At 41.5% G+C, this 26,201-nt stretch overlaps 2 protein-coding genes across 6 annotated transcripts in view; one reads left to right on the forward strand and one right to left on the reverse strand.

Moving 5' to 3' along the window:
* RHBDD1 (rhomboid domain containing 1) overlaps positions 1 to 9,947 on the forward strand; it is a 62,565-nt gene extending 52,618 nt beyond the window's left edge. Inside the window, exon 7 of one of the 2 annotated variants that reach the window (XM_061636828.1) lies at positions 7,744 to 9,947. In XM_061636828.1, the coding sequence (XP_061492812.1) occupies positions 7,744 to 7,754 (11 nt within the window). In that variant the 3' untranslated portion in view covers positions 7,755 to 9,947. Of the gene's footprint in view, positions 1 to 6,731; positions 7,223 to 7,743 lie in introns of those variants that run through there. The other variant, XM_061636827.1, reaches the window with a different exon arrangement.
* Positions 7,206 to 26,201, reverse strand: part of COL4A4 (collagen type IV alpha 4 chain) — a 192,770-nt gene continuing 173,774 nt past the window's right edge. For 3 of the 4 annotated variants that reach the window (XM_061636823.1, XM_061636821.1, XM_061636822.1), the window contains 5 exons: positions 18,138 to 18,272; positions 15,550 to 15,666; positions 10,916 to 11,104; positions 8,895 to 9,181; positions 7,206 to 8,014 (listed from right to left, as the gene is read on the reverse strand). In XM_061636823.1, coding sequence (XP_061492807.1) covers positions 7,751 to 8,014; positions 8,895 to 9,181; positions 10,916 to 11,104; positions 15,550 to 15,666; positions 18,138 to 18,272 — 992 coding nt within the window. In that variant the 3' untranslated portion in view covers positions 7,206 to 7,750. Of the gene's footprint in view, positions 8,015 to 8,894; positions 10,006 to 10,915; positions 11,105 to 15,549; positions 15,667 to 18,137; positions 18,273 to 26,201 lie in introns of those variants that run through there. The other variant, XM_061636824.1, reaches the window with a different exon arrangement.

A 26,201-nucleotide genomic window follows, 5' to 3' on the forward strand; every position in this document is an offset into this window, starting at 1 on the left:
GAAACTCTAGATTCAGCTATTGCTATGCCCCAACAGGTTACAGTAAAAATTCAGGAAGCCACTCCTTTTTACTCTCCCCTCCTCCAGACAGGTAATTATTAGTGTCTCACTTCTCTTTCCTATCTCGACCATTCTCATTAATCTCGCATGAGTCCAAATCCTTTTCTCCCTGTTGGATTTAAGACTCCACTACAATTTTGCCAGGTTTCCTAGTGCCTGCCTTTAGTTCATATAAGACAATTGTTCTGCCTTTCTCCATTTCTGTAATGGGGGCTGTTTAAGCTTATGGCCCAGACAATGTAGGTTTTGGTAGCCTGTGCAATGTGTATTAAATAGCCATCTTGCTATTTTATATTCTGTACTGGCTTTAAGCTGCAAATCCCTTTTATGTACTTACTACCTGCTATTTTGTTTAAATAAACATATTGATTTCTATTGGAATTTGTTGGTTCTTGCTGATTTTCCCCAAGTAACCAAGACAATACTGGTATTTTTAAGGAAATAATGTCCATTGTAATAACCTGTGCCATGCAGTTGTCTCCAGTAAAGATCCCCAATGTGGATGAAAAATGAAATGGATTGCCTTCAAGTCGATTCCGACTTATGGTGACCCTATGAATAGGGTTTTCATGGTCAGCGGTTTTCAGAGGTGATTTGCCACTGCCTTCCTCTGAGGCTAAGAGGCAGTGACTGGCCCAAGGTCACCCAGTGAGCTTCATGGCTGTATGGGGATTCGGTCTCCCAGGTCGTAGTCCAACACTCTAACCACTAAACCACACTTCCATGAATATATGTTTAAGATATGGGCTCATGTCTGCATGTGTATAGACATAAGAAGAGATCTGTTTAACACCTGAAGCAGGATTTTGACCCAGTTGTTTGTTGAATTAACATTTCATGTAGGCAAACATGAAATTTTCCTGTTGTTTTTTAAATATTTTTATATTTTAAAGCTGTTTCTTAGCCCCTTTGTTTCTTTTTCTTATCAGAAAAGGAACTGATAAATATCACACCAAAGACCAACTTATGCCTATTGTGTAGATGAAGCTCTGGTGACTTGAGGATCATATTGTAGTTTAGGTCAGATTTTCAGTACTCTTCAACAGCTATTCAAAAGAGGGACCAGTGGCGGTATTCAATATCCCTACTGCTTACCCTTTCCTCAAAAAAACTAATTGGTGGGATTTTGACTTTTTAAAAGGCATTGCATGCATGCGTTCCCAGTTGCTCCCTATGTACTCTGTTGGCTTGGAGCTCCTGTGACTGTCATAACAATGCAGCACACAAAAATATAAAATATAATTAAATGAAAACACAAAAGTACTCAGACTGGCTCCTCCGTGACCTGCCTGTGCATAGTAAGAGAAAAAAGCAGTTACATAAATTCCTCTCCAAAGAGTTCCTGTCCTGTGCCATTTATCAGCCACCTTCAGCAAGCAGGGTTCTTTAGATAGTCTTCTCCTAGGGTGGGAGATCAGAGCAGCAACGTAGGTACAAGTAAGCCAGTTGGCTACTATAGCCAAGGTTTGTAGTCAGTAAATGTTCACATTACCTCTCTTCCCATTTGCAGCTTGAATGCATCCTGTCAGGAATTAGGGAAGACTATCGGAGCTTGATTAAGATGATGGTATCCCGTATTACAAGAAATAATTGAATTATGAAGATCCTATGTACATTTACCTGGAAATAAATACTGTTGAACTCTGGAACTTACTTCTGAGTGGGCGTGTATAGGATTGTGCTGCAAGAGTCATAGCACAGCTTGATTAGAGCAGAAAAGCAGTGGTTGCTTCTTTTAAGAATCTGTTCTCTTAAGAATTGTTTTATCAATCCACTCTAAAATACTTGGCTTTAAACTATTTTAACACTCTTGCCTTCAGATAGTTTCTGTGCTAATGGTTAAATGCAATTTGGTTCTGCACTGGGTTGCCTATCTCAAACTGGTGATGAGATTGCCATAGGAGGTCACATGCAATAAAATTCCAGACAAATTCTAGAGGGGCTAAGCTAGCCTTTGTTGTTGTTATGTGCCTTCAAGTCGGTTATGACTTATGGCAACCCTATGAATCAGTGACCTCCAAGAGCATCTGTCATGAACCACCCTGCTCAGATCTTGTAAGTTCAGGTCTGTGGCTTCCTTTATGGAATCAATCCATCTCTTGTTTGGCCTTCCTCTTTTTCTACTCCCTTCTGTTTTTCCCAGCATGATTGTCTTTTCTAGTGAATGATGTCTTCTCATGATGTGTCCAAAGTATGATAACCTCAGTTTCATCATTTTAGCTTCTAGTGACAGTTCTGGTTTAATTTGTTCTAACACCCAATTATTTGTCTTTTTCGCAGTCCATGATATCCGCAAAGCTCTCCTCCAACACCACATTTCAAATGATTTTTCTCTTATCTGCCTTTTTCCTTGTCCAACTTTCACATCCATACACAGAGATTGGAAATACCATGGGCTGAATGATCTTGACTCTGGTGTTCAGTGATACATCTTTGCATTTGAGGACCTTTTCTAGTTTTCTCATAGCTGCCCTCCCCAGTCCTAGCCTTCTTCTGATTTCTTGACTATTGTCTCCATTTTGGTTAATGACTGTGCCAAGGTATTGATAATCGTTGACAAGTTCAATGTCCTCATTGTCAACTTTAAAGTTACATAAATCTTCTGTTGTCATTACTTTAGTCTTTTTGATGTTCAGCTGTAGTCCTGCTTTTGTGCTTTCCTCTTTAAGTTTCATCAGCATTTGTTTTAAATCATTACTGGTTTCTGTTAGTAGTATGGTGTCGTCTGCATATCTTAAATTATTGATATCTCTCTCTCCAATTTTCACACCTCCTTCATCTTGGTCCAATCCTGCTTTCCGTATGATATCTTCTGCATACAGATTAAACAAATAGGGTGATGAAATACACCCCTGTCTCACACCCTTTCCGATGGGGAACCAATCGGTTTCTCCATATTCTGTCCTTACAGTAGCCTCTTGTCCAGAGTATAGGTTGAGCATCAGGAGAATTGGATGCTGTGGTACCCCCATTTCTTTTAAAGCATTCCATAGTTTTTCATGATCTACACAGTCAAAGGCTTTGCTGTAGTCTATAAAACACAGGGTGATTTTCTTCTGAAATTCCTTGGTCCATTCCATTATCCAACGTATGTTTGCGATATGATCTCTGGTGCCTCTTCCCTTTGTAAATCCAGGTTGGACGTCTGGCATTTCTCGCTCCATATATGGTAAGAGCCTTTGTTGTAAAATCTTGAGCATTACTTGCATGGGATATTAAGTCAATAGTTCGATAATGACTGCATTCCCTTGGATCCCCTTTCTTTGGAATTGGGATATATATTGAACGCTTCCAGTCTGTGGGCCATTGTTTGGTTTTCCATATTTCCTGACAAATTTTTGTCAAACTTTGGACAGATTCAGTCTCAGTAGCTTGTAGCAACTCTATTGGTATGCCATCTGTTCCTGGTGATTTGTTTCTTCCAAGTATTGTAAGAGCAGCTTTAACATCACATTCTAAAATTTCTGGTTCTTCATCATATCGTTCCTCCGTGAATGAATCTGTCATCCTGACATCTCTTGTATAGAGTTCTTCAGTGTATTGCTTCCATCTTCCTTTTATTTCATCACGGTCAGTCAGTGTGTGCCCCTGTTGATTATTCAACATCCCTACTCGTGGTTTAAACTTCCATTTAATTTCTCTAATCTTTTGGAATACAGCTCTTGTTCTTCCCTTTTTGTTGTCCTCTTCTATTTCTATACAATAACTATTGTAATAGTTCTCTTTGTCCCTACGTACTAGTCGCTGTATTGTTGCATTTAGGGTTCTAACCGTGTTTCTATCTCCTTTTGCTTTCCTTCTCTCTTTAACCATTTGAAGAGTTTCTTCCGTCTTCCATTGAGGTCTTTCTCTCTTTTTAACTAGAGGTATTGTCTTTTTGCCTTCTTCCCTGATAATGTCGCTGACTTCAGTCCATAGTTCTGGTCCTCTGTCAACTAAATTTAAACCCTCAAATCTGTTCCTTATTTGATCTTTATATTCTTCCGGGATGTTATTTAAATTATATTTTGGCGTTATGAGTGCTTTGTTCTTCTTTAGCTTTACTCTGATTTTCAATACGACCAGTTCATGATCTGTACCGCAGTCTGGTCTTGTTTTCACAGAAAGTATGGAACTTCTGCATCTTCTGCTACCAATTATATAATCAATTTGATTCCTATATTGACCATTTGGTGATGTCCACGTGTACAGTCGTCTTTTCGGTTGTTCAAAAAAACGTGTTCGCAAGAAACAAATTATTGGCTTCACAGAATTCAATAAGTCTTTCTCCTGCTTTATTTCTGTCTCCTAAGCCCCATTTCCCCACAATTCCTAATTCTTCTCTGTTCCCTACTTTTGCATTCCAGTCCCCCATGATTATCATCATATCTTGTTTTGGTGTGTGATCAATTTCCTCCTGTACTTCTGCGTAAAATCTCTCCAATTCTTCTTCTTCTGAATTTGACGTTGGAGCGTAGACTTGGATGATGGTTATGTTAATAGGTTTCCCATTTAATCTCATTGATATCACTCACTGTCGTGCCCGGGTTGGGACTCAAGAACAGAATCACTTGATGAAAGCAAATCAGTTTTTATTAGAGTAATTTCTAGACATAGGCTCCTCTGCCTCATGAACTCTTAACATGAACCAAAACCCGCGACATGGAAGAGAGTTGATAGAACAGAGTATCAAACATTCCCTGTCCCTTATCAGGGGGGCTTTCAGGCGCGAATTCTCTCGCTCCGCCTCAAATTGCCCACATCTACACTCCTTCCCTCCTCTTTTATTTGGCGCCTTTTTAACTGTCTTCGGGTGCGGGGCGAAGGGGGGGCTGCTACCTCCTCCCCTTCTGATTCGGAGAGGATGGTAGGGAGTGGGGGGGTTGGCCCAACACTTCAGGCGATTTCTCTCTATCCTTCTCTGCAGCCGAAGGGACTTGGACTCCCTCCTCCTCCCCCTCTGTCTGTAACTGCTCCACATTCCTAGGGAGGGAGTGCGTGGGAAACGAGTCTGTTGCCTGTTCAAGGTTTTCACCCTCTATCTGGGAAACCTCCTCCTCCCCTCCAGACGGCTCAGCCCAACTGTCCCCCTCTCTTAGCTCATTCTCAGAAACATCAGAATCCCAACCATACGTCCTGACACTCACTCAGTCCTTGCGTTGTAGCTCCCAATTGCTTTTGCTATACCACTTCTCACTATTAATGCAACCCCGCTTATTCTTAATTTCTCATTTCCTGCATAAAATATTTTGTAGTTGCCTGATTGAAAATGTCCCATTCCCATCCATTTTAATTCACTCATGCCAAGTATTGTAATGTTGATACGTTCCATTTCTTGCTTGACAATTTCTAACTTTCCCTGGTTCATGCTTCTCACATTCCATGTTCCTATTGTGTGCATCGTACAACTCCTGACTCTCCTTTCGCATCTGTGCGCATCAGCCTCTGGGCTTCCTTTCGGCTTTGACCCAGCTGCGTCATTAGTCACAGCGCTACTCATACTTGTCCTTTGTTCTTCCCCAGTAGCTCATTGAGTGCCTTCTGACCTGGGGGGGTCTCATCTTCCAGCACTATCTCGTGTTGCGTTTTGGATACTCTGTTCATAGGGTTTTCGTGGTAAGAGGTATTCAGAGGTGGTTTACCACTGCCTTCCTCTGAGTTTGGATGCATCTTAGTCTGGTGTCTCAGCTTTGACCATTCCGCCTTGGGTGCCCCTGCTAGGAGTCTAGCCTCTTGGTCTAGCCTCCTGGCGGCATTGCTGTCCGCTTCTTTAGGCTAGCCTTTAGGGTTAGTAAAATCTAATTAGATTCCTCAAGGGACAAAAGATTGATATGAAAAGAGTGAAAACAATGCATAGAAGACTTGTAAAAATGAGGGAGGGGGACTCCCTACCAGAAAATGTATATGTTTGTGTATGATTATGCTTTGGGGATCATTCAAAAGCCTGTAAAATATTCCATTCAGAGCAATCTGATCATACTAGGGCTGCAACCACAAGGGAGGAGACTAAAGTATGACTTGGCCAGATCTATGGTGCAGCCACAACCTCTTGGCAGTAATTTGCTTAAACGTGGCAGTGTGTCTTTCAGTGGTCATGCTTAGATGAATTGCATCTGTGAATGTGCTAGGTAAGCCCTACAAGAATAGTTTATTTACAAACTATCTCAATCATGTAGGTGCTGTATAAACAGTATTAAAAAAGTAAGACTGGACTTGCTGCAGGCTTACAGTTGAGGGAGGCAGATAAGGGGCAAAGAAGGGATAAACCCCCAGGGGGAAAAAGCTGGCTGAGGGTAATTCTTTCATGTGTATTGCTCTCTTTTATTTCTTATTGTGTTCTACCAACCAATAGTAAGTTATTTAATAGGGGAGGGAATGTATTCTTCTTTAAATCTGCTACTGCAATAGCAATGAATGTTGTGAAGACTCCTAGTGTGGACAGGTTGAAGGGAGTGTTCTGAAAATGATTTGCACCACACCGAAAGCAAAGAAAACATGGACTGTAGTGTTATAGTAATGTGAAAGTGCACATTTTTCATGTCAAGATAACAGTGACAAACTCTGAAACCCTTTCTAAGAGGGGAACTGTCACCATGTAGAATTTTGTTGTCAAAGCATAAATGTATAGCTTTCCTAAACACATTATAGAGCAAATGAGAATAAAGCCTTCCTGTCATCTTCTTGTTGAACAGACTCCATGGAAGCTTTTGCTCACGGAATATTTTTGTCATAAACAAGCCAAACACACTCAGTACTAATCCGAGGTGGAATACTGGTCATTACACACCCACTGTTCCTTGAAGCTGGCATACGTTGCTGCTCATTGGAACAATTATCATACCCACTGAAAATCTGTAAACAAGGTAACTCTTGTCTCAGTTTATTATTAACACAGAAAGGAAGTTCTTGGAAAGTTTACACCTCCTTTCCCCAGCTTGGTGCCCTCTAGATGTTGTTGGATTACAATTCCCATCATGCCTGACCATTAGCCATGATGGCTGGGACCAATGGAGGTTCTAGTTCAAAACATCTGGAGGGCAGCAGGGTGAGGAGGACTATTTACATAGATGTATATCCTCTGTACTACAAAAGAGAGAAAAAAGTGTAGTATGATGCTTTCTCTGCTTCCACTCAATGGCAGGAAAAAAAGGCAGAGGAGTTAGGTGTTTATCTTAAATGTATTTATTATTACATTTGTATCCCATCTTTCCTCTAAGGAAAGGGGGCAAACATGGTTCTTCCCCTTCCCACTGGATCCTCACAACAATCCTGTGAGGCAGGCTAGGCTAAGACACAGCGACTGGTCAAGATCATTCAGTAAGCTACATGGCTGGCCCAGTGTGGATGTGAACCTTGTTCTCCCAGGTCATAGCCAACACTCTAAACACTATGCCACATTGGTTCTCCCATTCAGTTAGCCATTGTGGCCACTCCCATCCATCTATCCATTGCAAATTGGCTTATCCTGGGGGATAGAAGATCTGAAAGAACATGATACTTTCCAGGTATTTCTAGCTAGCCAGCATAGCTAGAGTTCCTGTAAGTGTGGCAGCACAGAGGACACGAGGAATAATTACACTTCTGTAGTTTGCCTGGTTTAAACTTGTGTCAGTGTGGCCCAAGTCTTGAACAGTGTTGCACATTTTCACATAAAACTTGCACCACTAACACTATCCCCTTTCTCTCTTTTTGGTAAATGTCTAGGTTTCCATTAGTCAAGTTTCATGCAGACCTGGCATCTACTTATATTGCGGCGTTGTTCTTGCTCATCTTTGAGAGTCTCTGAGCGAGGGACTGATGTAAACTGTAACTGTGGGTTCACTGTAGTTAACCAGAAGCTGTATTCATTGGTAAAAAATTGACATGTTCCTCTCTGACCCTGGCATTCAATGAAGGGTGCTGATCTGAAGTTTTCAAGGCAGCTTCCAGCTGACACGAGAGATTGTCCACCTCCCTGGTCACCAGATCCAGTGTGCTGGAAGAAACCAGCAAAAGAGGTATAAGGTATGATGCATGCCATTTCATCCTATGCCTTTTTACTCAGAAGCAAATCACACTGAGTTCAATGAGACTCACTTCAATAGGATTGCATAGTGAACACAATGTAACGTTCTTACAAGTAAATCTCTTTTAGATCGTAGTGCTGGCCAACAGTTTTGGCAGGTATAAGGTAAGATTGATATTCAATCACACAGTAGTAGCATTTTTCTACCACCTTTTTATGTCTTGTGAAATACCTGCAAGTGTTTCAGCTTGAATCTAATATCACTAGATGCTATATTTCCCTATTGCACCAACACTGACTGAAAGAGCATTCTTAACAATATAACGTACAGGCGATCAAATAAGGAATTTCCTCCCCTGAAAAGAAAAATATTTTACATAGCAGAAAGACAGCTATCATTAGAACAGTTTCTAGTTTTGCTATAGCTACTGCCTTGTCCCATACACAAATCACCTGCACCCTAAGATCAGCGGCCCTTCTTGTGTGCCTCTGTAAGCTGAGATAAAATAGGGGGGGTGGTTAGAATTGTATTTTGTAGTTTTATAATTTTTATTATATGCTATACATTGCCTACAGAATGTTATTGGGCAATTAATAATAAATGCATACAAGATAAGGAACCATGATAATCTGAAAGAGTGAAACATCTACAATTAGGAAGTGACAAATGCAGTTATCAGGTGAACAATTTGTGAATTCTTACTGACAGCACAATCCTATGCATGTCTACTATGAAGTAAGTCCCATTAAGGTCAGTTGAACTTACTCCCAGGTGAGCATGTGTATATGATTACAGGTATAGTTTTTGTGATGAACTAACATGGCGGGTCCAAATAGTTTTCAATCTTACCATTAAAAATGAGTAGCCTATCCAAAGACTTCTCCAGTTTGATGGACAGGGAGGAATGGATTGATCTTGACTATGAACTGCAACAGCTTGGGCAGGAGCTTCACATACAGCACATCTGCTAATGTAAGGGTGTATTTCTTCATCAGAGAGGGGCATCATAGGCAAAGGAGCTGCACTTGACAGCCAGTAAGATTTATCATTTCGACTTGCATAGTAGCAGACCTGATTGATATTGCAATAGGCAAAGGGCATAGTGCTGAATATAGGAAGACAAGATCCAGCTAGACCTAGAACAGATGGGAGGGACACACCATGATTTAATAATTATTTATCCAAATGACAAAGTTCTTATTTAAGAATAGTTCAAGCTAGTCTTGAGTCTTATCCTACCCCAGAGCTACACAGTTAGGCTTTTTGGTGGGTTTACATAGGAGGTGTCTGAAATGATTGTCACCCAAGGAAAACTGGCTACAGAGACCATGGTTGGTTTGTGTGTTTTGTGTGTATCAAGTGTTTTTACTTCCTTTGAGTGTTTAGGTTATGCAATCCTCTAGCCTATGGGAATTTTGGCATATAAACTAAAATGTTCAACGTGGGGAAGGGCCATAGCTCAGTGAAAGAGCACACACACTGAATGCAAAATGTCCCAGGTTCAATCCTTGGCCTCTCGAGATATGGCTGGAAAACAGTATTGTGTGAAACTTAACTATTATGAAAAGTCTGCAAATTTGCCAGCTTGATTCCTAAAATTCAGCTAATAGCATCCTGGGATTGAATGACCAATTCCCTTCAGAGGAAATATCAAGGGTTTATTCTGATCATTCCTGTAATCCTGTACAAATTCCAAAATATTAGTTTGCTTTAAAACAATTTGTATTTCTACAGCTGTAACATCATTATTTGAATGTCCTTTCTGTTTCTTTGTGAAAATAATGCTTAACACTATCAAAAAACAATTGTAACTTGCAGATGTGCTCAAGCATATAAACTGTTGCAAACAAGCCAAAAATGAAGTCTGCCTCCTTCACCACAAACAACAAGGATGCCCTTTGGCATCCATCCTTCAGCAGAAATAATGTTGGTTCCAGCAGGGGGGTGGAGAGAAGAGCCTCTGTAGGGAAACACAGATGAAGATTCTTAAGGTAAAACAGCAGAGGCTGAGATTCGTGTGCTAAAGCTCGCAAGGAAAGATCCTACCTGGTCACATTTGAAATATGTCTTGCCATTAGTTTCTAAGTGTAAGATGCCACGTATCAATTTATTTAATTTAATTTAATTTAATTTAATTTAATTTAATTTAATTTATATACCGCCCTAAGCCGGAAGGCTCTCTGGGCGGTGTACAAAAAGATAAAAACAAGCACAATATATAAATACAATAAATCAAGAAACAAAACAAACAAACAACAAAAGAACCAAACAACGTCCAAAATACAGAAATGCTGTTAAAATACACTTTAAAATGCCTGGGAGTATAAAAAGGTTCTCACCTGGCGCCGAAAAGATAGTAGCGTCGGCGCCAGGCGCACCTCATTGGGGAGACTGTTCCACAGTTCGGGGGCCACCACTGAAAAGGCCCTAGCTCTAGTCACCACCCTCCGAGCTTCTCGATGGGGTGGTACTCAGAGGAGGGCCTTAGATGTTGAGCGCAGTGTACGGGTAGGTTCATATTGGGAGAGGCATTCCACCAGGTATTGCGGTCCCATGCTGTGTAGGGCTTTATAGGTCAAAACCAGCACTTTGAATCTAGCCCGGAAACAAATAGGAAGCCAGTGCAGACGGGCCAGAACAGGTGTTATATGAGCGGACCTTCTGGTCCGCGTCAACAATCTGGCCGCTGCATTCTGGATGAATTATTGGCCAGTTCAAAACATTGTCCCCAACAAGATATTAGCCTCTTGTACCTATCACCTCAAATATTCATATGGGGGTTAGTGCACTTTGTTATATACAACTATTCTCAACAAAAGCACAGAAAAACCACATTTTCTTTCTTGATAGAGTGACAGTGAAATGCTCACCAAGATCTTGATTATGGGCCTTCTCCTGCCCTTCAAAATACAGCAGGCTATATCCAGTCCATAATCTTGGCATTCCCTCTGGACAAAGTGGTTCTTTGTCTGATTGACTATGAAGAACCATCAGGAACCCACTAGCAGCTCTTGTTTCAGGCCCTGGTGACCCTGGCATTCCAATTTCACCTGGAAGACCTTATGGAGAAAAGGTGGACAATACTCCGTTTAAAAGTGAAACACATTTCTGTCTCAAAGGAATGTGGCTCCCCTCCCCCATAGGTTTGATCGATGAGTGCACATTCCTAGATTCCCAGGCCTCAAATTAAAAAAGAAATGCCTGCTCACCTGTCCATTATGGTCAGTGGGATAGCAGGACACTCCATCAAACATCTCCAGAATTTGGAGGTAAAAAAAAGTAATCTAAAGAACTAAGGGCCAAACTACGTGTTACCCTGGACACATAGATTATAGCTACATCTTTGTAATCCCCTCCCCAGCTATGGGCCTTAGAAAAAAGTTTATATTGGTGCCAACAGAAGGAACCGTTTTACTCACCAGAAAGGTGTTTCTCAGTGGGCGCCAGGACACCGCCAAGTGGGTATTGTGTTCCTTGCTAGTGCTTGAGGCAGGAAAGAGTTAACACTCCAAAACGACCGTTAATGCGGCCCCTCCCACAGAGTGCTAGTTCGCCGTCTGGCCAAGCTTAAAATATAAACTTATAGATATCTAAAAAACTGTGACAACATTAACTGTAATTATCAGGAAAACATACATTGTACACTTAAGTTGTAAAAATAACTGTACAGTCTCTACTCAGAGCGACTGCCAATTCCACTGAATGATACATGGGAGAGGAGTGATAATTGACTCTTCGGTGTCCACCTGTTTTATTATGTTTCCTGTCGTGTGTATCCCAGGGTGGTCCTTGGCAGTGTCCTGGCGCCCACTGAGAAACACCTTTCTGGTGAGTAAAACGGTTCCTTCTCCAGTGGGCACCAGGACACCCCCAAGTGGGATGTTCCAGAGCTGACGTATTGATTGGGTGGGTACATAAATGTTCAATGATCACTCAGGACCTGCTGAATAACTTGGCTCCCAAAGGTTGCTTCAGCTGAAGCATAAATATCTATTTTATAATGTTTAGTAAAAGTATTAGGGTTTGCCCAAGTGGCCGCCCTACATATTTCTTGAAGAGATGCATTTGTTGAATAAGCTGCAGTAGCAGCTGCTGCTCTAGTGGAATGAGCCATAATGCCTGAAGGCAATGGTAGGTTGAGAGAACTGCATGCTAAGGCAATGCAGCCCTTAATCCATCTCGCCAAGGTAGAGGAGGACACCTTTTTACCGAGAGTAGTTGGGTGGTAAGAAACAAAGAATCAGTTTGCCTTATTGGCCTAGTCCTTTTTATATATACTTTAAGTGTTCTCCTCACATCCAGGAATGCCAAGCGTGTTCTAGAGGATGCTTTGTCGAAGGACAAAATGTTGGCAATACTAATTCCTGCTGACAGTGAAAGGCTGAATTAACTTTTGGAACGAAAGTAGAATCTGTTCTCAAAATGACTCTGTCAGTATGGAAGATACATAGATGTTTTGCCACTGAGAGAGCTGCAAGTTGAGATACTCGTCTAGCTGATGTTATTGCTATGAGAAATAATACTTTGAAGGAAAGTATTCGTAACGTAGATGTTTTCAATGGGTCAAATGGTGGTTTTTGAAGAGCTGCCAAGACCTTGTGAAGATTCAATGTTGGAAAACGATGATGAACAGGTGGTGACAATAGTGAATCCCCTCTTAGAAATTGTTTCATATAGGGATGAGCTCCCAGTGATGCATAAGAAGACTTAGACAGGACTGTTGACAACGCAGATGCTTGTCGCCTCAAAGTATTCGGTCTCAACCCCTTCTTCAAACCAGCATTTAAAAAGGATTTTCCAGAACTTCATCCAGCCCCAATAATGCAGCCCTTGAGAACACAGATGCTGCTATAGATGCACGTACCGACAAGGCTGACGCTTCATGGTCCTTTTTAAGTGCCATATCTAACTTTCGCTCTGTAAGATCTGTCAATTGAGCATCCCCTTCTCTTAAAGGAAGTTTCTAGAAACTAAGGCAGAAATTGGAGAATCAATGTCTGGAGTTTTTAGCTGGGTCCAATAAGTACAGTTTCTTAGCATACGTCAGTGACTTGGTAGACTGAACTGGTGAGTGCCATTCAGATTCTACTATTTGTCTGAGCAGTGATGGTACCTTAACGACCTTATCAGTAGACTTTGGTTCCGAAAGGACAGATGCTCCTCTGGAGGTAGAAGGTGCTTGGTCTGTAACAACATCATTCAAATCTAAAGCCGCCATAGCCTGGCATAGTAGAGGCATATAGTAAGTGCTATGAAACAACCTATTGGAGTGGTGCTCTTCCGGTTGTGAAGTATCACTCCATTCATCTGATTCGTCTTCGAAATCAAGCACTGAATCATCGTGCATAAACTGTTGCCTAGCAAACTTTGATCTGTCTGGTCTGTCAGCTAATAAGCCCTGTGCTCTACCCCTGGCCACATCATGTGGATCTGGTGATCCATTTGCAAGGTCAGTGTGGAGCTGCTGTTGCTCAACTGCAGGGAAACCTGCCTGATTCATCTGATCACTGCACTGTCGTATAGTGTGTTGGCAGTGACTTTGTCCTGGTTCATGACTGCGCTGTTGTGCCTGAACAGGAACCACTTGAAAAGATTGGCAAAAAGCAGCTAGTTCTGCTGATATATCACCCATGAGAGTCTGTCTAATATAATTTAATTCTGCAGCTCCTAAATGAAAAGACTTCACCTGTTGAAGTTCCTGAGCTGAACACGAGGTGGCAAGAGAGGCCATCTGTGTGGAGTTGAATTGATGCTGGTTATGATTAGTTCTGTCACGCAAAACTCTGTGCTGCTGTTTATGACTGTGCCCATTAGTCGCAATATCACTTACAGGTGCTATAGCCCCAGTGCTCTGTGGAACCTCAGGTGATGAATATTAAAACCTGTAAATTCCTCATCATTTTCCTCAGAATCTGAGCAAAAAAGGACTGAAGGATCTGGAACCTCCTCCTGCTGTGAGGGAAAGTCAGCATTTACTGTACTCAACTGCTGTGATTGCTGTCCTAGATACAGCGCCCTTCTGGTTTGTAAGGAAGGATTTTTCTTATATTCTGTGGCGCCCTCAGCAGCAACCCTTTCTGATTGCTCTGCAGTATAGCTAACTGTATGTTTTGTTTTAGTCATATGCGTGCGTCCTGATTGCTCTGCCACCGCAGTGTTGACAGGCTTTTCTGCACCTTTAACTGCTTCCATACTTTTACGTCCTGATTGCAGTGCTATCACACCAGCTACAGGGTACGCAGTATCGTGAAGCGCTTTTAAATTTATTCACCCTGATTGCTCTCATACCTCATCGCTTACAGGGGAAAGAGGTGCATGTTGATTAACAGCCATTCTCTGTGCTACCGGAAGAGCAAATGGGCTGCGCTGTGCCTGTGAGGCTCTTTGATTAAAATGGCGACCGCCTTTGAGAGCGCTGCAACGGCTCGTCTTTTTAACTGCTGGTTCATGCGAGCGAGCTGCAGGTGCTACAGCACCAAGCGCTGCAACCGTTCGTTTGGAAAGCCACGAAGAGACACTTTTTTGCTCCTTAGGCATTTCACTTTCAGCAGGAAAGACCAATTTATAATGGGAAGAAAGCTACTGTTCAAATCATGAAACGAGGGAAAATCACCCCGAAATTCATTAACGTAGGGAAATATCATTAACAGAAAAATCCACAGAGAAATTTATTACTGAGGAAAACCTCCCCGGAAATTCATTAAATGAGAGAAATATTAACGGAATGCATAAATAGAAAATCACAGAGAAATTCATTAATGAGGAAAATCTACCCAGAAAACCATTAAGTGAGGGAAATATCACTAAGGGAATGCATTAATTGGAAAAAATCACAGAGAAATTCATTTCTGAGGAGAAACATTGTACCAATTAATCTTAGGACTAACACCTATATACCACACTGAGAGAAGAGTGAACATTAACTGCTAATAAATAACATAAATAGAGATAAAGATAAAGATATAACTCGGCCAGACTGAAGAGCAAGGCGAAAATCAGTACTGCTCAAGCAAGGCAGGAAAACGAACTGGCGAACTAGCACTCCGTGGGAGGGGCCGCATTAACGGTTGTTTTGGAGTGTTAACTCTTTCCTGCCTCAAGCACTAGCAAGGAACACAATACCCACTTGGGGGTGTCCTGGTGCCCACTGGAGAAACTGTTTTCTTAAGGTTCGCTGCTGTACTGGGTAGAGCAATTCTTGTTCTGATCATGACTGAGGTGGGAAGAGACAAGCCTGTGTTCATAACGCACCCCCATGCTTGTAAATAAAGAAAAAATGCAAACCTAGCTACATGCTACACATTCAGCGTAACATATAATTTGTCTGTCAGATTCTATGATATGATATGGCATTTCAGGGACATAAACTGAGCTGCTAGGTGCGGGTTCAATTAATGGTTTCAGCCAAAGGCTGCTACTACCAGTGTAAAAAGTAAATGCAATCATATGAAAGCACTGGTTTTGCAAAAGGATGGCAAATGATTGCTTGTAGCAGAATACTCACCTTGCCGTCCTGTGGATCCTTTTTCTCCTGTGTCACCTTGATCACCAATGAGTCCTGGTGGCCCAGGTAAGCCATCCTGACCTGGCTGGCCTAAAAACCCTTCTTCCCCTTTCTTTCCTGAAATACAATACATTCACGTCTAAAAGTAACTATAACTCAGCACTACATATAGTTATTGTATTAATGGCTAACAAATCTAATATACAGATGAGGATTGACTCCTCTGAAGTAGCAACAGTTTCCTCTGTCTTGAAATTATTCAAAATAATTCATTTTTTAAGAAACAAAGTGTTTTTTTTAAAAAAATACTATCTCACACTCCACTTTCCAGAATTCTCAGCAATTTTATTTAAATGAGGGATAAGGAACCTGTGGCCCTCCAAATCTTGCTGCCACACTTGAGGAAATCAGGTGAAGAGGAACAATCTGGGGCACAACTGAGCTTCCTTTCCAGGCCCGTCATTGCATCAGAAGGAAGTATTAACTTAAAACAGGGATGGGGAACCTGCGGCCCTTTAGAAGTTGTTAGACTACAGTCTCCATCATCCCTGACCATTGACTATGCTGATGGGAGTTGAGAGTCCAACATCATCTGGAGAGCCGCAGCTTCCCCATCACTGATTTGAACTCAAAAACAGGGTCAGCATTGAGAGCACCTATTGGGAGCCCACTAAAAAGAGCTCGTTGGAGGTGCTCCTCTTCACCACTGCAAACTCCTTGTTTATCTGCTGCTTCCTCCGACCCAAGGGGAGCAAGCAGTGGTGAGGGGGAGCGGCATGCCACTGTTTGCTTGCTCACTAACTCTCTGCCTGATAAGCAAGCAGGTGCTAGCTGCGAGGAGAAAGAGAAAAAGCAGCAGCTGGTAACACAATGGCTCTGAAGGAGCAAAATCACTGAGAAGGGGGTCATTGAGGGTGTCTTGCCCAAGCCCCCCCCCTCAAAAAAATCCCTGGAGACAGCACTGCTCAAAAGTCTTATAACATCTTAGTGAGGAAAAGGAGAGCATGATACAAAAGTAGTTCAGTGTTGTATTGAGTACAGAAGGGAACTAGAGCCATTCCTTCCTCTTATCATGAAATTGTTCTGCAAAAATATGATGGGAACTGGCATTTGTGGAATGGACTGAAAGCACATATATCAAAAATCAAGAAAATACTCCCAAACTAATTTTGTTGAATGTCTGAAATTTCAGAAAAATTAGTGAGCATTCCAATAAAATAAAGTAAGTTTTCTTAAGCCTCAAACCCATATGAAATTTGGAAAGAGCAAAAATTAAGCTCAGTCCGATATACAACAAACAATAATTGAATTAACATTCAAAATTCCTGTGTGTCAGGCTCCCAGGCAGGCAGCTGCAGGCTTGCACCTGCTGACGGGGGAGAAGTGGAGGTAAGTTGTTATTCAGACCATGAAGCTGTACAGAGGCCAGAGAATTTTTGCAGGATCCATCAGCCCAGCCCTGGCAGCAATACAGTCAAGGATCAACATATTTAAAAGGTGATTTGAAGACCAAGAAGAGCACTTCTTGAGGGACACAGTAAAGGGAGAGGTGCATGAAGAGACAACTGCCCAGGAAGAGGATGGGTATGGTTTTTCCCTTCAGCTCACCTTTGCACCATTCCTCTATCTGCTTGTGGGGAAACTCAAGGGAGGCCAGGAAGAGCAACAGACCAGGCCCCCCAGCTTTCTGAGAGCAGGCAGAGGATAAGGAGCGGTGCTGCTGGCTGAGCAGAGGGCATGGAGGAAGGAGCAGGGCCGCAGAAAGTAAAGGGATAGTGAATGCCAGGCTGAGCCATAGGAGTTCTCTGCTATAGAGAGAGCCATAAAGCCCAGACTGTTGCAACTGTTTGAGGGCAGCAGAGGCGGACCCCTGACATGAATATGATTCCAGGGATCTCTAGGGGCTAGACCCCAAACCTGTAATGCAGGGCCAATAAAGGAATACTTGCAGAAGGCAACTGGGACTTTGTGTCATTTGTAGGGGAGTGGGATGGACATTAGGTGCTTCAATGTGTCCCTCCTAGATCCCATCACAATCTACCTTGAACTTGATTTTAAGTTCTGATGTAATCTGCTGAAATCTTAACACAGTACTCAGTTAAACTACGGAATTCATTGCCACAAGATGTCATGATGGCCACCAACTTGGGACAGGTTTAAAAGGGGATTACACAAATTCATGAAGGATAATACTATCAACGGCTACTAGTCATGATGACTATATAATTCCTCCAGGATCAGAAGCAGGAGAACAACAAAGGTGAAATGATAGTGCACTCATACCTTGCTTGTGGGCTTACCACAGGGACCTGGCTGGCCACCAGAACAAAATACTGGGCTAGGGCTCTTATGACCTTATAGTCCTACAAAGTTGTGGTCAAAATATGTACTTAAATAATAAAATGAATAGGAAATGTAATACAGAAAGATGATGTTCTCTGATAATGTGTGTGACACAAACTGAAGGTTAGAGTTGTGCAGACTTCACTGGGATAAATGAGCTGAAAAGACTCTTGGGACAATACATAAGAGTTATTGGTGAGTGCTTCTTCCTTACCACAAACCTTGCAGAGACACAATATAATTACCTGGGGGACCAGGGAAACCCGCTGGCCCTCGTAGTCCTATGGGACCTGGTGATCCTCTTGGACCTAATATGCCAGGAGGCCCTGGAATCTTGGGACATGAGGAGTAATCAACTTTTCCAGGTTCTCCTGGGTCACCTAAAATATGAAACAGCATTAAAACAGGATTTAGGCTGAAACCATGTACTAGTTCCAGTTCAACTTATTGCACAATAGCCAACCAGTATTTCTGCATATACATCAAAAAGACATACACAAAAAAGGCAAATTAAAAATAGATGAAAAAAAGAGTAAGATAAATCAGTCATAGAAGCATACTAAAATAACACAAAGATCAATTTTTAAACTCAGTAAATTAATTAAAATGGCTCTGACAACATATGTTATCACCAGAGGGAACAGCAACTTTCCTCTTCTCTAAGTCTAGTTTAACATATTCAGCAGCCTGATAAGTCACAGAGAAATCTGTTCCTGCCGATAAGAATGCAATTTTATTTTAAAAAATATTATCTCTAAAACCAGCAATGAGGGGCACAAGCTATTGAATTCTTAGGTCTGAATATAATGGATATTCTAAGAGAAAGGGAGTCATGTCCTTTACCTCTTGACACTCAGCAGGGCAGGATCTGCTCTTCCTGCATTGACCATTGTCCGTTAACCTCCATCAGCTACAGAGTATTGTCTACGTTTGATTAGAAGCCCCTTAAAGCTATGTGGACAAATAAAGGCTAAATATGACAGCAGTTTTCCAGGGGAGACAGTAAAAATTGTGTACAGTGTGTTGGAACAATAATTAGATACTAGTCTGGAAGTCGACGTCAGTTAAATGCCTTGTGACTTCCAAACAAGAACCACTATAGCCCCTTGTAATCAAATATGCCACTGAGACACCCAAGTCAGAAATAATCTGACAGATTTTGGTGGCCCATGACTACACTTTAATTGGGAGTAAGTCCCATTGAATACAATGGAACTTGTTTCTGGATAGAGATGTCAGAGACCAGGAAGAACAATGTTGGTAAGCTGAAAATTTGCATAGGCTCCCATTGGTTTGGGGAATGTATCAAGAATTTGACAAACCATCCCTTTATGTTACTGCTATGTAAGTGGAAAAGTGGAATATAAATTATCCTAAATAAATAGGACAGGGAGAGTATAATGTAATTCGCTTTCCACTAACTCTATGGGTTGTATTCAACAAAGTCTAACTCAGATAAGACCCATTAAAATTAATGAAAATAAGCCATGTCTATTTAATGGGTTTACTCTGAGTACGGCTAGCACTGAATACTACCCTATGCTTTTAATACAGCTCTAGCAGTATTTGACCTATATATATGGGCTGTAGGGGAATACCTCTTTTTTCACTTTATTTTTTAATTTTGAAAAAAGAAATTCTGCATTCTGGTGCTAGAGAATTGGCCATACTTTCTCCCAATGTCAGGAAATGTAAATATTAACTAAGGGCTCAAATATCATAGGACATAGATGGTAGGGAATACTGTACAGGATTGCAATCTAGAATTTCATTCTGGCTTCTAAAAATACCATCCTACTGCCTAGGAAATTCAAGATATTTTCCAGTACTGGTCTGTGGCATCCAAATCATCAGTACAGAGTCATGGGAATTTTCAGAGCAGTAGAGTGTCAGTATTTCTTTGACACAGAGGAATGGAGTAAATGCAGCATGCTCGTAGGGCTGCTGAGTTAAGTCTATTTTTGGTCTCTGTCACTTTCACATGTGTTCAATTTAAAATTCCATTCCATCGCATTTCTGCATTAATCTATTATTTATCTACATGAAAAGTCACATTTAAATTATGTATTCAAAGTAAATATGTTTGAAATTATTTTCTTCCAAAATATGCCATTCTAAGCACATTATAACCTTAAAACTATGCTTTTTAAAACATATTTTGATACTGTTTTTGATCTGAGAACTAGACCACAAAAGTGCTAAATCTGAATGATAGCTGTATTCCTATCTGCACATTAGTTCAGGAGATATGGATCAGATCAGTTTGAATCAGAGTACACAAAGACTGAATTCCCAAAGCATCCATACATGCTTGTAAGGGAATGTTGTTATCAATTTTAACTAAAATGAAGATGGAGATTTGAGCATAAAGAAAAATAAACTGCCATGCACAGAATTCTTTTTCTTTAAAAAAAGGCACTCATCCTTCTCTAGCTTACCTCTGCAACCTGGCGGATTTAATGCCAAGAGTCAGATCGTGACAGCCGTTTCACATGCAGGAGGAAAACAAGCACCATGCAGAGGGTTTAGAACAAGAATGCAATGAGAACAGTAATAGCTTGCATATAGCACTATCATGTTCCCTAACACAATTGTGACAAAACATAGGAGTATCTGTATACAGCAAGTAAATGCCTTGGATAACTTTTCTATATATATTTGTAATTTTGCTTAGGCTGCTACAAACTTTATTTTTCACTATCCTGTGCCTTTGTAGTCTTCCTTACCTGAAAGGAAAGTTTGATTGCAAAACTGATGGACTAAAAGCTATATCATTCGGTACTGTTAAGCATTATGCCTTTATTAGAAATTAGTACATAAGTAAAACAAGCAAATGTTAAAAGCTTAAAATTAACATTTCATCCAGGATGCATTATATTCTACCCCAGCATTCTTTTCAGATATTTCTTTAGTGTACAATGTGTGTTCTTAATCTTAGTGAAATATTTAAACTGGTAGATAAAAAAGGATCTAACTCGTTCATGAATTGTATATATTTATCACCTAATATTTGAAGATGAGCTAGGGCCTCTAAGGTTAAGAAAATGTTAAAAGCTATTGGGGGGGATAATTGGTACACCATTATAACGATAGTAAGCTTAATAATATTACTTTCTAACATATATCTAGGGAAAGAAATGTAGAGATGATAAACACAGCATGATCTCTGTATTTTTTGAGTAATGTAACGTCTCTTCACCTGTGTAAAGACAAGGTCACTGATGCCCTAGAACTGAGCTAAAACAGAACGCTGGACACTATGACTGTGAGTGTGCAGGAGGAATCCAAGAAGGAATGGGTTAGCATGTTAGCCAGCTCCTGAACCCAGTTTAGGGATGGAAAGATCTAACAATTTTGGTTCTCTCACTTTCTCATTTTTCTAATCTTCACTTCTCCATATTTCTTTAGCAAATTGTGATTGTTAAAAAAAAATGGTCATGAAGATTCTCCAGCATTTAGGACAAATTTATCCTAATAAACACATTTTAAGGCAATTTTGACAAATGAACACATTTTTTCAAGCCATTTCTTCTCTCTAATGCAGTTTTGTATTTTATTTCCACTCATATATTCATTTTTATGCACACTTTCCCCTAATATATGCATGTTTGTAAACAGTGGTTGGTTGGTGAATGGCATTGAAAATTCAGGTAAGTGTAGATTTCGAAGGATTGTGCTTCAGTTCTCATATTGTTTCAGAAACTGCAAATTTGATAGATTCAGCATGAAATGCAAACTGAATCAAATTTGTCACCCATCCCTAATTCATTTCCACCTTTAGCCAAACCAGAGACAAATCATGAATCAAAAGTCCAGAAAAAGAAAACCTGGAGAAAGAAACAGACTTCGTCCTAAGTGAACATAGCAAAAGACACAATTTGAAAGCCAACAATTGCCAGTTGTGAAGGAGGAATGTTGATTATATTACAGATGTGTCCCTCAGCCACCTGAGGCAGTATTGGGACTAAATTCCTCCTGCATGTCTCCATTACCATGTAGCAGGAATCCAGGAAGTTTTCCTAAGCTGAACGTAATTAGCACAGGAAACAGCAGACAAGTGGCTGGCCTTAAGAAAGGTGGCAGGATATGCCCTGAAAATGTCCTCAAGACGAGCATCTGTTGAAAAAACTGCAAAATTGTCCGCTGCCCTAGTGGAGTTAGCCTGAATATTAAGGTGTGAGGGAAGCTTCTGAGCTTCTTCAGCTGAAGCTATGTATGCTTTGAGCCAGAGTGGACCTGTTCAGTTTCCTTTCCAAGGTGATAGGGTAGAAGAAGAAGAAAACTCAGTCATTTGGTCTTCTGGATGTACACTTCTAATGCTCACTGGATGTCAAGCTTATGCCATGCTCACTCAGAAGGGTAAGAGGAATCAGTACAGGAAACATCAACACAGTACTTGAGAACATGCATATGACTTCCTTGTTGCCAGCAAGGTCACCTTCCCCTGCTGATATTAGGCTTGAAAGAAGCCAAAAGAACAGGGTGCGTTGTGTGCTTAGTTGCAAAGTGAGTCTCATGCTCAGGCCATGCAAGCCCTGGTCCAGTGCCTGGACTCAGTGGTGGGCTAGATGAAGGCCAATAAACGGAGTCTGAATCCTAGCAAGATGGAGGCACTGTGGGTTGGTAGGTCCCAGGTTTGAATAATTGGTCAATTGCTTGGTTTGGATGGGGTCATACTCTCTTTGTAAGAGCAAGTTTGTAGTCTGGGGGTGATCCCAGATCCATCTTTGTTGCTAGAGGCTCAGGTGACCTCAGTGGCTAGGAGTACCTTTTACCAGCTTTGGCTGGTAAGACAGCTGCAGCCGTTTCTGGAGCAGGATACCCTAACCACTGTTGTCCATGCACTGGTAACCTCCAGGCTGGATTACTGTAATGCGCTCTATGATGGACTGCCCTTGAGGTTGGTCTGGAAGCTGCAGCTGGTGCAAAATTCAGCGGTGTGACTGCTCACTGGGGCAGAGTATCACCAACATGTCATCCTGCTGCTGAAAGAATTGCGCTGGCTGCCCATTAGCTACTGGGCCAAGTTCAAGGTTCCAATTTTGATGTACAAAGCCCTACGCAGCTTGGGACCAGGATACCTGAAAGACTGTTTTACCCCTTATATAACCAGTAGATCACTATGCTCTGCAGGTGAGGGCCTCCAGCAGACACCACATTATCAGGAGGTCCATTCTGCACAACATAGGGAGTAGACCTTTAGTGTTGTGACACCAACACTTTGGAGTTCCCTCCCCTTAAATATTATACAGGTGCCATCTCTGTTATCTTTTCAGCACCTATTGAAGACCTTCCTCTTTCAATAAGCCTTTTAAGTAGAGACCTTATCCCAGTCTGTGTCTGTGCTGGAATTGCTTTTTTAGATGTTTTTAAAGATTTTTTAAGATGTTTTGTTTTAATATGTTTTAAAGATGTTTTGGTTTATTAGGTTTTAAAGTCTTTTGTTTTTAAGATGTTTTAAAGTGTTTTTAGTGTTTTTGTTTGCCGCCCTGGGCTTTCTGGAAGGAAGGAAGGGAAATAAATTTAATAAATAAATAATAATAAATAAAATTAATACTTTTCCCTGGTTTGCAAATGTGCCCACAGGTGCAAAATATTTGGAGACCCCCTAGATTATGACAAAATGAAGGGGAAGTTCCTGAGACCTATGGTAAACTGAATTAATTTCAGCAGAAAGGAAGGGTCTGGCTAAGCACCCAGGTGTCCTTATGAAAGATGCACAAGTGGTCTTTTAAGTGAAAGAACAGCCAACGCTGACACCCTTCTAGCTGAGGAAATGGCCACCAAAACAAAAACTTTAAATGACAGGTTTGTCAAAGGAATTGATCTCACTGGTTCAAATGGAGATTGTTAGGGCATGCCACAGTATGTGTAGATTCCAGAATGAAAAACTATGTACTAAAGGTGATTTGAGGAAGCTTTCCACAGAAACCTCCTAACATGAGGATCCCACCCACCCACTAGACTTGCGTGCTTTAATAGTTAAAACTGAAGAAAGAGCTGAAGTCTGCCTCTTCAGAGTACAAGGCTGAAGACCTTTATAGACGATTTTTGGCCCTTTGGTAAAATAGCATTTTTCTCTTGCACCAGCTGATGAAGGCATACCAGGCAGCCTCCTAGATCTGCACTGTGGAAAAGCACTGAGAGAACAGCAGGGTAGCAGGCACTTCCTCTGAGTAGCCTCATTTTCTGTAAGGTTGCTGCTCAAATGCCACATGGGCAAGGCTCAGCCAAGTTAGATCTGGGTAGACTAGAGAACCCTGGGCTTTGAGCCCTCTCTGCCTGAATCTTCATTAACACCCTGGGAATCAAGGAAGAAAGAAAATACACATACAGGACTACCCTTGGCCATGGGGATCCAGTTCCTCTGTTCTGGTGTCTCTGAACCTGAGGGGGGGGAAGTGAAGGATCTTGCAATTCTTGGCTGTGGCAAAGAAATCCAGAACCGGATAAATGAACTGGCACTGGATCTCTGAATGCTGAGAGAGAGAGACTCTACTCCACTGGATCTGCCCCTGCCCTGCTCAGAAAAATCTGCCTCCAGACTGGAGATCCCCAGATGTACTGAGCCCAGAGGTACAAGTGGTTGGCTTACACCCTGGACAGGAGGGAATGTGGCTTCCTGATATAGAGTTTGGGAACATGTGTCTCCTTGACATATTCAGGAAAGTCTTTGCCATCCCATTGTCTCTGTAGACTAGCAGGTAACAAAGCTTGATCTGATCCACCAGGGATCAAACAGCCAAGAAAACTGTCTGCAGCAAGAGATGTCAGAATTTAATTGGAAATGGAAACAGAAATTGCCACAATTTGCATGTTTGCCCGAGGTCAGGAATGGAAATCACATAAGTGGATATGATTGGTATTCACTGTTGTTGTTGTTTTGGTGTTTCCCTTCCATTGAAATACACTGAAGTTAATTACATGATTAATTACATAATTACATTCGTTTCAGCCATAGTGGATAGTGAGATGAATAATGTAGGTTTCAGTGGAAGCTGAACTGTAGCGGAATTTAAAAACAGAACTGATTGTGACAAACACAGGATGGGACAGAAATCATTGCCTCTTTACATCCCTAGATTCAGCTCTAGCCAATTGCTGCTTTTCTAGAGACCAGGTACTCTGAACCAATTTTCCTTGGCATATGCTCCCAGTCTGTTAGGCTGGAATCCATGGTGACAATTACCTTCACCAGATTGTGAAGAGGCATCTTCCTGGTCAGATACCTAGGGTCCAACCACCAACTGAAGAACTCCTGAGCCAGAAGCCACATTAACTTGTGCTCCCTATTGCCTATGCTCTGTGGATGAAGTAGAACAGGTGTGGAGAACTGTGGCCTGTCATGTGTTGCTGAACTATGACTCCCATCATCCCTGGCTATTGATCGAGCTTACTGAGACTGATGGGAGTTGTAGTTCAGCATCATCTGGAGGGCCAAATATTCCCCAGGATCTCTATCCACAAGGTCATGAGTCTAAGCCCATCCATGAAATCACAGGTCCAGGACCACAAGCTTGGCTATAGGCTGAGGATCCTGTCCTGAGCAAGCCAATGTCATTCCTGATGTTTTCTTCATACTACAAGTGTTTTCTCCCCATTGGTGCCATGACCAGGACAGCAGAGGAAAGGAAAACTAGAAGAGACAAATTATCTTTATATACAGGAGAAAAGTAACTGGACAGAAAAGGCAGCAAATGAACAGACCAGTGATGTCAGCTAAAAGGATCTGCTGGAGAAAGGTTAACTCCAAAGACAGCTTTCTTCAGTTATCTTTGGAATTGGAGAAAACAGACTGTTGGTCTCACCTGAAAGATGGTTTTCCCAGGTATCATGCCATCACGTGGGTTATAGTGCCATCTAGCATCCCAAGGCAAGAATGCACATGAATCAAGACCCTAGCTGCTCCTTCCAGTCCCACTCCAGTTCATTCGAGACGAGGCCGAAGTGAGACATCTTGACTGCCATCACAGACAGAACAGCCAGAACAGCAAGGAAAAGGGCACTGCCCAAACAGAGGAGCAGCAACAGCCAGAACACAGCCAGAGAGGTCTTGACTCATTAACACATTGAAACATAGTCGAACTAAAAGAAACCTTACCATTATTTATTATTTTATTTATTTATTACATTTATATGGGTGAGCAGGATTAGGACCAAATGATGATAGTACAATGACCTGGTTACCGAAAAAACCATAACTTAATTTGAAGGATGGATCAGGATGTAAAACGACTGAGGCCTTATGAAATACGCAGAGATGAGAGCTGTTGACAGTGCTCCCAACTCTGACCCCCATCAAGCTGAAG

The sequence above is a fragment of the Rhineura floridana genome, chromosome 7, assembly GCF_030035675.1.
Source record: "Rhineura floridana isolate rRhiFlo1 chromosome 7, rRhiFlo1.hap2, whole genome shotgun sequence".
In the NCBI taxonomy this organism is placed as follows: domain Eukaryota; kingdom Metazoa; phylum Chordata; class Lepidosauria; order Squamata; family Rhineuridae; genus Rhineura; species Rhineura floridana.